The 13,925-nt window shown below is 36.4% G+C and overlaps 2 protein-coding genes and 1 long non-coding RNA gene across 4 annotated transcripts; 2 read left to right on the top strand and 1 right to left on the bottom strand.

Moving 5' to 3' along the window:
- Nucleotides 1–4,905: 4,905 nt before the first annotated feature.
- Nucleotides 4,906–6,736, bottom strand: LOC125055006. 2 transcript variants are annotated; one of them, XM_047657194.1, is made up of 4 exons: nucleotides 6,457–6,736; nucleotides 6,328–6,382; nucleotides 5,482–5,893; nucleotides 4,906–5,037 (listed from the first exon to the last, which is right to left on the bottom strand). In XM_047657194.1, coding segments are annotated over exons 1-4 (555 nt in total). In that variant the 5' UTR covers nucleotides 6,459–6,736; the 3' UTR covers nucleotides 4,906–4,951. The 2 variants fall into 2 exon arrangements, 1 of the variants encoding a protein (XP_047513150.1); XR_007117810.1 differs by lacking the exon at nucleotides 4,906–5,037 and adding an exon at nucleotides 5,976–6,226 and having other exon boundaries at nucleotides 5,850–5,893.
- An 888-nt stretch (nucleotides 6,737–7,624) lies between these two features.
- On the top strand, nucleotides 7,625–8,149 carry LOC125052896. Its single transcript, XR_007117510.1, has 2 exons — nucleotides 7,625–7,875; nucleotides 7,945–8,149. It is a non-coding gene; the product is annotated as an uncharacterized LOC125052896 (long non-coding RNA).
- Nucleotides 8,150–11,806: 3,657 nt separating this feature from the next.
- Nucleotides 11,807–13,668, top strand: LOC125054999 (trypsin CFT-1-like). Its single transcript, XM_047657182.1, has 4 exons — nucleotides 11,807–11,933; nucleotides 12,258–12,423; nucleotides 12,917–13,163; nucleotides 13,337–13,668. Exons 1-4 carry the CDS (start codon nucleotides 11,891–11,893, stop codon nucleotides 13,631–13,633), a joined length of 753 nt encoding a protein of 250 aa, XP_047513138.1. The 5' UTR covers nucleotides 11,807–11,890; the 3' UTR covers nucleotides 13,634–13,668.
- The last annotated feature ends 257 nt before the right edge of the window (nucleotides 13,669–13,925 follow it).

A 13,925-nucleotide genomic window follows, 5' to 3' on the forward strand; every position in this document is an offset into this window, starting at 1 on the left:
ATATACGTGGAGATTCGATGCCTACTGAAAATTTAAACATTAGTGAAGATTCCGTGTATCGTATGTTGCGTATCTCGTCATGTCGTACATTACTACTTTTTATCATCATAATTGACGATATCGGTAAATTTCTGGACGTGGCCTATCTCTATGTGAGCTCATTGCCCATGTTACACATAATATGTATAAACATTAAAGGAGAGTACCCTTACTCTGTAAGTTACTCTCAATAATGCAGTTAATAAATGTCCGAATTTAAATTCCAATCTTGTATTGGTCTTAGGTTTTTACAATAACTGGAAACAGACGATGCTCATGTCTCAAGTTAGCTAATGCTAAACATAGATGGCGCGATTTGTTTGAGAAAAAAAAAATTATCTCATAAAATTCATTCAGGCACGAATGATCACTTGCCAATAGTAAAAAGTCAAGAAAGATGCAGAAGAGATGTAATCCCAGTTTTTGATCGTGTGATAAATATATATGCCTAAAAAATGAAAGGTTTTTGTTGTATGATTTCTGCCGCCGATCAAAAAATCCGAACTAATAGTTATAGTTTGGTGTATGTGAAAAACTATAAATAAATGTATATCGCCGAAATAATAGTAAGAAAAAATTTCTTATAGTCCTCGTTTTTTACGTAAATTAAGAAATATCTTCTACTTCAGAATTCGTGTTTTAAGACGTTGTATGTTCGTAGACCCTATGCGATAAAATACACGAAACATAACGTCTGCATGTTTTGCTGGTTTTTGTTCCAAAGGCGTTACGTTTGCTCATTTTCAGAATTATACTGATCCTTTCAGATAGTGGCGTAACTATACCATCAGGGGCCCGTGGCAAATTCTTCTGATGGGGCCCTATTAGTAAAAATCGTCACGTTATACTCAGTTTTATTTTAATAAACTTCGGAATTTTCAGCGTACTAAGTTACACGTTGTATATCTCTCACTAATGGCCATAGGCATCCTCTCTTATGCGAGCGGGAATGGTCTGTAATCCCCACGGTAGCCCAATGCGTATTGGAGACTTCACATTCATCCATAATATCTCTTGGGCAGGGGCACTCTTGGGTTGGGAAAAGGAAAGGAAAAGGATGATCCTCAACCACTCTATCCACTGACTGACCGGCCCAAAGTCCCCAGTGCCTAAGGTCGAGAAATGCGGATTGCCGCTATATAGGAATAAGATGTTATATCCACTTCAATACCACCAGTGACTATCAGCTGTGGTGTTCCTGGTTCATTAAATACATTTTTTTTTCTTACAAGCGAAACGTTAACGAAAAATTATGTTTACCGCATTGAAACAATTTATTATTTATTTTGAATTTAAATTATAAAATTAATATTTACTATTCCAGGTAAAAACTAGCTCAACTTCCGTAAAAAATATATAATCACGGTAAGCAGTAGTAGGCAAGGGAAGTTTATATTTTTTATAAAGTAATTGAAAGAATCATACTTGCTACTGCAGCCACAAATAATGCTTAGACTGCAGCTTTCATATTGCAAGAGTACAATGAGACAATCTTGAGACTAGAATCTTTTGTAGTCATTTCTGTTTGCCTTATATTAGAAACATTTATCAATAATAAATTATCCCACTGTTTATCGATATATTTATTGGCTTTTTTGTGTATTACAATACCTATATTTGATATAAATATAGTAGCCTGATTGCAGAGCTGATCACTTTAAGAAATGCTTGGCAATTTCATAAAAAGTTTTATGATAATACATATTATCATTAGTAGTCAACGTTATAAACCCCTGACCGAGTCGCTTAATTAATATGTATGAAATCCTAGGATTTCACGAAAATAATTTATTATATATTAGTTTATCTATAAAGTCACGAAATCTTTTATTAAGGAACACTGAGGAGTTTTTGATGTTGGTGCCGGACTATATATAATAAAATGAAGTTTGGATTTTTGTCATAATTGTTAACTATTATTGATATGGCCATTTCATGAAATGATAAATTTTACGATACGACTATGACATGAATCACTACATCAGATGATTTTTAGAGACTTATGTATTCAACGCCATTACATTAACGACACGTAGATAGTAAGTAGTAGATTATTTTCTTGCTTAAAATTTCTCAAAATAAATAAAATACAGCTTTTCGTATTTATTTTTTTCTTCCTGATATTGGACTAGCCTGACGACAAGGCCTTAGGATTAAATGAAAATCATAAAATGTCATGTGATGGAAAGAGAAATATTCTGGGTTTTGGTAGTATGAACCCTTGCAAGCTCCTCTTCCAAGACACTGAAATTATGAACGGCTTTTAGTATTTCAAACACTTCCCTTCAAGTTTCCTCTTTTTAATAATAGTGTATAATTTAATAAGTATAATTGATTAATTATTATTTGTCAACTTTAAAAACCATGATAAGACAAAAAAATCATTGATAAAACACGAGTAATTTAAGGAAACTCCGTATAAATGGATCCTATTCTCCTTTTAATGTCTGTAGGAGATGGTTATATCAGCAGTATTCAGTTAGGAGTCTCAGTATAATCGTAGTTGAGAGACTGAAGATCTAATAACAACAGTCTTTTGTTGAAGACGGGATAAATATGACGTATATATTATCGTCCTGCTGTATAGTTTACTACTTAAATATATCATAATATTATTGTCATTATAAATGTAATATGTCTTGTCTAAAGTTTTACAATTTACTTCCAATACAAAACAAAAATCACATTTCATTGGGACCTTTGCTATAACACAGTTAATTATAATATTTCAAAATACAATATATTATCATGGTTTGTACAGTTGCTAATAGTACAAACCTCTCCATCTGTGCATCTAAATACTCCAGTTGGTACTCCAGATAATGGCTCAAAGGTGGGTCTTACGGAGTCGCAAGGCAATTTATGTCCATATTTTCGCGTCTTAAAAGAAGATTATGTATGGTGAGTGCCTAGTACACAGTTTTAATTATGTAAATTGATTTCAATTTGTATTATTTGGCTTTTTATTGGGTAACTACTAAAGGAACAAGCCAAGATTCGATTAAAGTACAAAGATCATTTCACAGTTTGCCTTGATTTTTCTCATTAGTGCCTATTTAGGGGTAGGCGAAGAGGAAGTAGGTATTTAATTTTAAACTATAGATTGACGGTTTCTGAGTACGAATATGCATGTCGAACATCGCTAAAAAAATTATAGATTTTATTGACCTTGTTTATCTGCTTAAGTTGTTACATTGTAATGATGGAGGGCAATATCTATATATCTTAAATTCTTTTAGCAGTGTAACTTTAACATTTTGTCTATATTACTAGGTAGAATTTTATATCCCTAAGTGATGTCGGTCAACCCTAAAACTGTTTTTACCGGTACGTGATCGTTTTCATCCAACCTAAAAGAGATCAGGCTGGAATCTAACCATTCTCCTCCAAGTTTTAATCTTAGTCAGTATTTACGTACGTATAATGTTCTTGTTCTCTTTATAGATTATTGATTATAAGGCTGATAAATGGAGACGTACATCATAGATTGAACGAGACGATGCACCTGGACTGGAGCTTTGGTCTTTCGGAGGCTCTTTGCTATCACCACCACAGCTATCACTGTATTTTGCAAAAGGAATATATTGACAAACAATTTTTCTTAACCAAAATTTTTGAGGAAACACCTTGGGTATTAATATTTTTGACATTGCTACTAAAGTATATATTTACTTTGGAATTTTGTTCATTTTTGTTAAAATTTTATTATTTTTAAACCTTTAAACTACGGTTGCTTCCTTCTGTCATTATAACGTCAAAATGTCAATGTGGAGGAAACGTAGATAGAGTATAGAACAATAGTCCGTCTACGGGAGGAAAGGAAACAAAATTATGAAAAACACAAAGAAACTTCACGGATCACGGAAAAAAGTAAGCCGGGCCACGTCACAATGTTTTGATTCTGGGAATGCAAAAAATATGAAATTGCAATTTATTACCTTTTAAGTAAACTGTACCAACGACGAGATGAGAGATACATTCAGTAAAACCGTGTAGAAATGGTTTATTGATAAAGTTAATACGTACTTCTTAAACAAATATTGAATAGTGTTAGTCTAATGGCCCTTGATTTTTATATATTTATATATTTTGAACCACGACAAATTAAGCCAAAAACGAGTATATCATTGTATAATTCTGCGTTACTGTTCTGTATATTACTGAACTCCTCTTAAACGGCTGGACCGATTTGAATGAAGTTTTTTGTATGCGTTTGGGTGGCACCCTGGATGGTTTAGATTTACAAACCAACCCGGCAGATTGCGCTTCAGTCGGTACTTTCAGACTGTTTAATATCCTAATCGCTTGAAATACCTGCAGGACAACGTATGTCGGGTCCACTAGTTATATATATATAATAAATATCAAGGAAATCTAAAAGTATATTATCTAGATCAGACATTCGTACGCCTGTCGCATAAATTATTGAATTACAAGCGTTAATGGCGTAATCTAGATTTTATAGTAGTAATAAGTAAAACTTAAGTACTTGTAGGTATTTATTTCAATCAATTTTTCTAGCGAACGAGGAGTAAATCAATACGAAATTTAAACGAGAATATCTCTTAATTTAAACTTCGAATAAAAACAGAGCCCTTATAGTATATTCTAGAACTATTTAGAAGTGATTGAATTTAATTTAAAAAGAAACACTCTATACGTACAATGCTATCAAACAATATTGTGTATGTTTCCATGAACCATAACTTTCTATAGAATGACCGTATTATTTATTACTAGTAAATATTTTGTTAAGTTTTCTCGTGGCAATTATGAATGTTAGCTTTTTCATACAAAATTGTACAGCGGAAATTCAGTATTGTTGGCATATTGACGAATAACCTCATTAAATATAAACGATATTTATAAGTTTTATACTTTATTTCGTTTTACTCTTCACGTTACATAAATTTTAACACAACTTCATTACTAAGACCGGCAGGCCTGCCGCAGTCTCCGGATTGGCACTTTGCATCGCGTTTCCTTTTGAAGAACAACCTGGTAACATTTATTGAATGAGCGTAAGGATTTTTATTTTCTCGTCCGATTTGTAGGGTCCGGCATTGGCGCCACCACCGCCAGTGAGAGGATTGCGTCCTGGTTGAATTCCCGGGGGCGCCTCAAAACAGTCTGCCTTACAAGGAGCATCCCAAACACATGGCGGTGGTGGTTTCCAATGCACACAGCCCGGACGAGTACAAATTTCTTTTGGCGCTTCGACTTTAGGTTTACGAGGTCGTCCCCCGGGTCCTATAACAACCTTTTCTTCGCCTGACGCGACCTCTTTATTATTAAATTGATTTATTATATTTTCTAAGGTTTTTTCGTCAAACACAAACATTGACGACATATTGGGACCCTGGCTAGAAGAATTACAAGGACAATCTTTGCTACCAATGGTTTTTTGAACATTCGAGCTATGCGCTAAAGGTGGGCACTTACAGCACTTGGTCGTTTTATCTGCTTGTGAGTCCGGAACTATGCCTTTCAATTCACAAACAATGAATCGTTTTCCACCACCGGCAGCTCCACTAGAGTCATTTGAAGGGCCAGCTCCTCCACCTTGCGCTCGGTAATGTGCTGCCAAGGGCGCGGGGTCTGCCAGGCCTCGTGCGCGAGCTAACTGACTAGGGGCACATAAAGGATCAGGAAGAACTAGACATGATGGCTCTCCGCCACAACCAGTTCGTCGACAATCATGTTGTAGCCCGTTACGTTTAATACAATGACAGCTATAATACATTATCCCACCGCGAAGTTCGCGGCTTTTTGTTCGTTTGAGCTGGTTTTCCTTTTCATTCTTTTTTTCATCGCTACTCTCCTCCTGAGGTGTTGCATCACTTGATCGGCCTTTCTGAGGACAAAACAATGCTTATAATTTTTACGGTCACCGAAAGCCTCCAAACGTCCGCCGTGATGTAATGAAATAAAATTACCGATGCTCTCAGAAGCCGGGGAGTAGCGTTTTTTCATTTTATTACCATTGTGAAACTAAGTCAAAGTCACTAAATCGTGTCACGTAGGTTTTTCCGGGTGGTGGGCGGCGAACACACGGCGGACAGGGCGGAGGACAAGGCTTCGGGCAACCAGGACCATCTCTGCATAAATAGCGTATGGACCCTTGCTGGAAATACTGGCAATCTTGCAAACCATTGCGTTTGAATGCTGATCTCGGCAGGCACTGAAGCTGCACACAAAATATGTTGTAATTTTGATAAAGATGGTTTTTGTAATGATAATGAATTTAGTAGATGTTATGACCCCCCGAAAAATAATGAATATACTTACTGGAGGACCACAATCTTCGTACTTGTAACATATCATAGGGCCACATGGTGAACACCTGGAAGAAGATAATAAATAATATAAGGTAAGTAGACTAAAAACAGCATAAAAACCGCACCTATACACACTTACATTTTGAAGAAATGGTTCTTATGGAATCACACAAGGAAGGAGTTAAGCTTTTAATATTTTACAGATTTTTATTTATTTTTATTTTATTTTAAAGATAAATTTTTACTTGTAAATTTAGACAAAATTTCAAATTTTTTTACAAAATATTCATGTGCATTTGTCGAAAGACGATAATCTTCTGTCACTCGTACATGTTTCTTTTTCGAATTTCATTTTATTCTTCTTAATATGAAAATACCTGCCAGTATAGTCTCAAAATATATAAAGGTGTTGATCGATACTGATACTTTAATAATTATTTTTCCGCATTTTACAAATGTTGTATAACGGTTCAGCATGTGGATTATATCTGTGCTTGATGCAAGCTGTGTTAGCTGGTCCACATAGGGGTGCTGGTAAAGTCTGGCAGAGTTTGGAAGATTGGCAGCCACTTCTACGACAGTCGTACTGTAAACCATTTCGACGTAGGCAGTAGCAGTCGGTATAAAGAATCCCTCCTCTAAGTTCGCGACTTTTGCAAGCTTTTAAAGGCGCACACGTTTTACGTCCCATTTTTTTTGTGTAAAAAAGTTTTGCAGACACAAAAATTTAATATAAAATACACAGGAATTTTGCTATGAATTTCTTATTGAAAATTTAGACTTTTTTATATTTTCATCTAGATGGCTATGTTATAGTTTTATATTTTTAATCTATGGTGTGCTAAAAATAAGACATAATATATACTTTTTAATTTAAGAATCAATGAGTGCAGTGGTCGTTTAAGTGTGGGACTGAGAAAGGTCGTACGTTCAAATCCCAGCTGTGCACCAATAGATTTTTTTGTGCCAAATAAAGTGTGCTAGTACGGTAAAGGTAAATATCGTGAGAGAACCGGTATGCCTTATAATTCGATTCGACAAGACTCATAAAGGATGTTTTTGTTTTCTCAATTTCAATTTATTTTTTCAATTCTTTAACCAGTTCTAATAGAATATACCAGTTTAATGAAAGTTATAGTCTTTATAAAAATCTCGCTTAAGACTTTTATCTAATATGTATTTTTATAATAGCGTTACATTGTGTTACACAGTTAATCATGTTAATTAGGCATAGAAAATATAATACCTAACATCAAATATTTATTTTAAAAAAGTATATTTTTGTTTGTTTGTTTTGAGAAATATGTGTTGTTACCCTTTTAATTCGTCTTACAAAACCTCTATTTTAAATCCTCTTTGAAATTTTAAAATGTTCTTCCATTTTCAAACCTATAATGATATAAATAGCCGTCCAAAGAAGTACATTCAGTAGTTCATTAAAATCTCCGGAGTCAAATAAACCTAAAAAAGGATAAAAAAAACCTAATAAGTTCAATTATTAAATATAAATATTTCCTTTACTTCAATTTCAGTCGTATAAATCTTAATCAGTTAAAATGTAAGTATATCAAGATATTGTTTAAACTAATTATCCTACTGGTTTTCTTCAACTTTTCTTTCTTCTTAGGTGTGGACCTTGCGGTGGTTGCGGCGGATGCTGTGGAGGATGCGGCCCTTGCTGCCCCTGCATCACTATATACACGTGCTGTACGAAGATTTGTTAAGCAGTATGAACGGGTCGTCTCTACTCTGGTACCGCGGACTAAGGTGCTTCGACCCTATGTGTTCAGTCTACTCAGTGCCGTCTTGTCTTAATAAAATATCCTAACCCATTGCTATCTTTTAATTTAATTATCGTATAATTATTTACCTCCACACAGAAACACACCATATAAATTAATACCAAGAGCTTCGGGGGGTTAGAGTTAATCCGGTCCTTAAATTAGGTTCAGTTGATCCGCGCAGCTTGAGACGGAAAGACGCATAGATCGATGCAAAATGGATCTTCACGGGATTTTAAATCATTTTCAATAGAATCGTATAAGGATGTAACTAACATCCAGAAATAGTTAGTCGGGATATCCAATTTTAAGTGACAGACTTTCTTCCAGCCTGTTTGTCACTTAAAATTGGATGCACCCAGTATCGTCTTTGTCTTCTTCTGCGACGTCTCAGTCTTCTAAAATCCATAAGCAAATTGCCTCCTCCACGTCCATTGTCAATCAATGTTGAAGCCACACTGCCGCGAGTACATATACCGTCATGTGAATGCTCCAACCGCGCGGCCACGCGCGGTCATCTGAACTTAGCCTAAGGCTGAATTTAGTCTCACGCTCACCGTCAGCGCTCATAGATCAGCGCGTAGTTCGTCAGCGCTGACGCTCAGCGTGGTTCGTTTTAGTATCGTACTGACCGCCTTACTCGACCTGTATCCACTTCGCGATTTGCCATGTCTGTACACGCTGACGACGTCCGTTCGACACTACAACGCTCACTGAAAGCAGAGGCGCTCTAGCGATCGTCAGCGCTGACAGCTACGCGCCGCCGACGCGCGACGCGTACGGCCGCGCAGCCATCGGCGCTGACCACTATGCGCGCTGATAGCTACGCGTCATTCAAAAACGCTTCCCAGAAGTTCATATATCTCGACCATCAGCGCCGACGGTGCGCGTGCGGTCGGCGCGACACTAAATTCAGCCTAACTGTTGAGGTGCGTATCCATTTGAGGCAGCCGCTCGATCCGAGGCCGCACAAGTGGAGAGGCTGCCTCAACTTTTGGCAAATTCGTTGCCGCGAGCCGAGCCATATTTTGTCGGTTTTTTTGGCGCGCTCAAAGAAGCCTCAGTCCGAGCCGTGCACTTGGTGGAGACGGGCGTGTCGCCTCAGGTCGCAATGGACAACGAAACTGCAGTTTTTGCACCAGTGCTCATGCGTGTAAAATTTTTAAAGCTATCACCATCTTCAAACGTTATGTCCAATAGCAATTGGTCACATCCATGCTGAATTCTATTGCGATATAACTCTTTTATCCACCATCGATGCTTCCTCTTTTGTATAGTTTTTTGTTGTATTTTCTTTTTTTTTTATAATGTTAATGGCTATTAAAGCAGTGGCTACTCTACGCGCGTCTGGTGTCATCGCGTTCTTAAGGTGGGAACTGACCAATGTTACGAGGTGTAATGTAACATGTAATGTAATGTTGTACAGCGAGCATTCGTGCAGTCAGTACGTCGTGTTACGTTGTTTTTCCCCGTAACACGACGTACTGACTGCACGAATGCTCGCTGTGTGACATTACATTACATGTTACATTACACCTCGTAACGTTGGTCAGTTCCCACCTTTACTTTACACTAGTTTCGGATCTAGGCGAGGCGACATGCCTCACCTTGATCCGCAACGTGCCTCGAGCCTATGCCTCGGAGTGAGCAGCCGTGGTTTGCTTCAAGTCGAGGCTGCTCGGCCTGAGGCTGCTCTAATGGATACGCACCCTTGGAAGTACATTCGATTCCTCGAGCCGCGTTCAGTATTGTTTGTATGAAAATCCCTATTACAGCGCACACTAATCGGAATCATAACGTAATCGCCTCGCCTCGCGATGGCGAATATTTGCCTGTCAACATTGCATCAAACCTATTTATGTATGTAACAGTAGGAAAAACCATATATTACCATTAGCTATTATATTTATTTAACGTTAAATAATCTTTATTAACACAAATATAATGTAGAATGGTTATTACGCTATAACTTTTTACAAAAAACATCACGTTCGTTAAGAAAAGCTTAAAAGCTATTAGCTTAATAAAATTTAGCTTAAAGCTAAAAGCTTAAAATTAAGCAAAGCCAATGTATTTAGTTCTGTCTCGACACAAAAATCAAAATCTAAAATAAAATTATCAAAAAAATAATTATTATTATTATTTTATTTAATCATTTCAAATAAAATTTTAAAATATTTTTTATGGAAAATATTAATAATTAGGAGAGCAGGAAACTTAGAAGAGATTACTTTTAGGATAACTAAGTAAAAAACATAATTGAAAGACTGAAAAAGCAAAAAAAGTGCTAAAGTGTGCTAATTCGGCAACTGGTTGGCGACTGAGTGAGTGACGGAGCATGCAAAGATGTGCAAACATTGGCGACGTCGCCAGTCGCCGCATCATGAGCGATCGACTCTGGCTACCTTGGCGACGTCGTCAGTCAGTCGCCAAGTGAGTTAGCCGGCATACATCCCAATAAAAACTAGTTGGCGACATCGCTGGCCACGTCGTCATGGAGTCCCGGTGTGGTATGGCACTAATCGCCTCGCCTCGCGATGGCGAATATTTTCAGGTCAACATTGCATCAAACCTATTTATGTATGTAACAGTAGGAAAAACCATATATTATCATTAGTTATTATATTTATTGAACGTTAAATAATCTTTATTATCACAAATATAATATAGAATGGTTATTACGCGATAATTTTTTTACAAAAACATCACATTGTTCGTTGTTAAGAAAATTAAGCTAATAAAACCAACATACTGCACAATAAAACTATCTATAACTAATATTATCACTAGCGAATTATACTATATGCGTGCCAATAATTTATTTTCTTATTGCATTTTTTAATACTGGAATGATTTGTTACTGTACATATTTAAAACAACGAATATAAATTATGGACAAAAATCTCAAGTCAAGAGGCAAATGCTTAATATAATATAAAAGTATTCTTTACATGTGTGCCGCATCACAATAAACTATTCTGACTGAAAAAATACTCTAGTTGACCAATCGTCCAACAAAGGTGAAAAATCAAAATGTATTTCATGTGGACGAAAGCGCGTGCATCTGTTAGGCCCTTTCTCCACTGCTCCGGTCCGGCGACGGATAGCGGAATGAGTCATGAGAAAAATATCGGAAGGCCGGATTGCGCTTCTCCACTATATCCGATCCGACAATAATCGATACTTGTTTATTTATCATGCAACACTTATACTAACTAAAACCCATATACTTTATTTTAAAACGTTCTAAATTCTGAATATTTTATTGCCCTGGCAACTGGCAAGTTTATTACTTTTTTTTAGTCGATCTTAAAATATTATAATCTACTTAATAAATATTTCACTAATACTATTGTATAAAAATAATAATAAATAGCAACATAATTTGGTTTAATGGTCCAGGTTATCCAGATTCTTTCAAATTAAACAAACTATAAATAAACATGTGAATAATAATTTATAACCTCTTGAATACTTGGATATACTTGGACAGATAAAACACCGCGTTCCGATCTAGCAAGTTAGCGGATCGTTAAAAACCGGATGCCGGAGTAGTGGAGAAGTACGTAAGTACTCTTGTGAGTTTCTAAATCGGATCGGTAATTAACGTTTGCCGGACCGGAGCAGTGGAGAAACGGCCTTAGTGTTAAATAAAAATAATTTTTAAATTATATCAATTATCAGGATGATTAAAGATTATTTATCAATATTCCAAATAATGGACAATAAACAAGGCTATAAAACATGGATAATGGCGAGTCTAATCAGTCTGTCTCATAGTAATCTTTCAACATGAAAGTCGCGATCTTATCTCTATTTGTGGCTGTTTGCGCAGGTGTGTTATTTTTTTAATTATTCTATTACATATTTTGTATAAGATGTAAACTCTCTTTAAAGTAACGCGTGTCCGGAGTTCAAGTTCGATGGTATAAAGTTAGAGAAATATGCCTCCATGTGCAAAATCATGAAAGGAGTAATGTAATACATTTTTACCGTGTCACTTTAACGTGATAATGTTTTGAATTGTGTGTTGCTTTTACAATTTTGAATTCGAAATACATTTTTGCGTTTCTCTCTGGTATTTTCGTTCATATTGTTTTACTTATTCTCGCGTTAGGGGTGTATGAAGAGGAAAATTAATTAATTTTTATCTAACCAGGCGCACCACAACAGAGAGTCACTGGTGGAACTGAAGTGGATATTACGTCTTATCCCTATGTAGCTGCACTCCTGAGATACGAATTCGAATTAGGGGCTTACGCCCAAACCTGCGTCGGCGCCATTATCAATAACAGATCCATTTTGACTTCTATTAACTGTGTTGAGTAAGTTCAATTTTAACCTACAATTAATAAGTACCTACCGATTTTTCTGGCACATAAATATAGAAGTATATCTCAAAAAGTTAAGTCATATTTCGATAACTACGCAAATTATGTAGGTACTGTCTGTAATTTTAATTGTCAAATAAATAAATAAATATTGAAAGTTGCGAGAGGCGCGCCACTCAACCCAACTCAATCGTTCGATCGAACGTAGTGCGTTCAATCCCTGTCTGTCCACCAATAGATGGTGATGTAGAACACAAAAAATGCAACAGAAACCCAGTTTCAGGCACCGAATTCTGCTCTTCAACTGACTTTATATACATACATATTTATACATTTACACTTCTTTATATTAAAAATGTTTCCATATGAACTTTATGGTTAATTATGAAAATGTTATTTTAGTGCTTTGTATTGAATTGTTTTAAATATTGCTATGAGCTTCAAGAAGACGCGCAGACTTCAGGTATAATTTTGACTCAAATTACAGGATTGATCCAGTTAACTACTGGCGTGCCCGACTTGGGTCATCCCTAGCCAGCAGTGGTGGTATTGTCCACTATATGAGAGCTTTCATCTTTAACCCGAGCTACGACAGCTTCACGTCTGACGGTGATGTTGCCATTTTAAGGACCGCACAAACCATCCAATACGGAGGTCGAGTCGCTTTAGCTGGCAGAAATTATGTCGTGGCAGATAATTCTCCTGTCACTCTTCTCGGATGGGGTGACATTCGTGTAGGTGTTAATTAATTATCGATATAGATAGATATAAAGGCGCTACGTCACCTTGTTAAAGCATTTCGTTCTGTTCGAAAGATAGTGTCGGGTCTAGCGTCTGTCAATCATGAGTTTTGTTTGCTATAATTTTTGTATAAACTGTATTTCTAACTACATCTTTTCCTTTTCAGTATGAAGGACCTCGCTCAGAAAAACTACTAAAGGCCGATCTCATTACGATCAACCAAAATAAATGCAAAGAAAACTACAACATAATTGCTATGACTGTAACTGAAAATATGCAGTGCGCTGGCACTGCTGAGGGCGGCGCTGACTTCTGTGAAGGTGATGTTGGAGCTCCCTTGATTCACAATAATGTGCTCATTGGCATTGCCTCATGGCGTACACCAGTTTGTGGCCGGGCTAACTATCCTGGAGTCTACACTCGCGTTAACCGCTACGTTTCTTGGATACAGTCAAACGCTTAAATTTGGAATACTAATAAATGTTTAGTGTAATTTTAGTCATTATTTTTACCTAATCTTTACGTAATAATTAGTAATATCATGGGGGTAGGCATGATGTAAGACGTCTCGCCGCTGAGTACCTACGTTACTTTAAGTGGATGGTCTAAAAGGAAGTAGTATGAACGTATATTATGTCCTCCAATGGCCGCAGTCATCTGAGTATGTATGAAACGTATGAAAATTTGTTGACACGAACTGTCATTTTCATTTAAATTAAGTTTTCGCCCCCCCTGATGGCTAAATGCGCCAGACA

The sequence above is a fragment of the Pieris napi genome, chromosome 1 (assembly GCF_905475465.1).
Source record: "Pieris napi chromosome 1, ilPieNapi1.2, whole genome shotgun sequence".
In the NCBI taxonomy this organism is placed as follows: Eukaryota; Metazoa; Arthropoda; class Insecta; order Lepidoptera; family Pieridae; genus Pieris; species Pieris napi.

Excerpts from the sequence above, each read along its gene's own strand:
- LOC125055006 (XM_047657194.1), bottom strand. Across the intron at positions 5,894-6,327 it reads ACGAAGATTGTGGTCCTCCA|AAAGGCCGATCAAGTGATGC; the intron begins GTAAGTATATTC and ends TTTTGTCCTCAG. Across the intron at positions 5,038-5,481 it reads AGATAAAACGACCAAGTGCT|GTTGTTCTTCAAAAGGAAAC; the intron begins GTAAGTGCCCAC and ends AAATGTTACCAG.
- LOC125054999 (XM_047657182.1), top strand. The coding sequence starts at position 11,891 with ATGAAAGTCGCGATCTTATCTCTATTTGTGGCTGTTTGCGCAG. Across the intron at positions 11,934-12,257 it reads ATTTGTGGCTGTTTGCGCAG|GCGCACCACAACAGAGAGTC; the intron begins GTGTGTTATTTT and ends TTATCTAACCAG. Across the intron at positions 13,164-13,336 it reads TCGGATGGGGTGACATTCGT|TATGAAGGACCTCGCTCAGA; the intron begins GTAGGTGTTAAT and ends TTTCCTTTTCAG.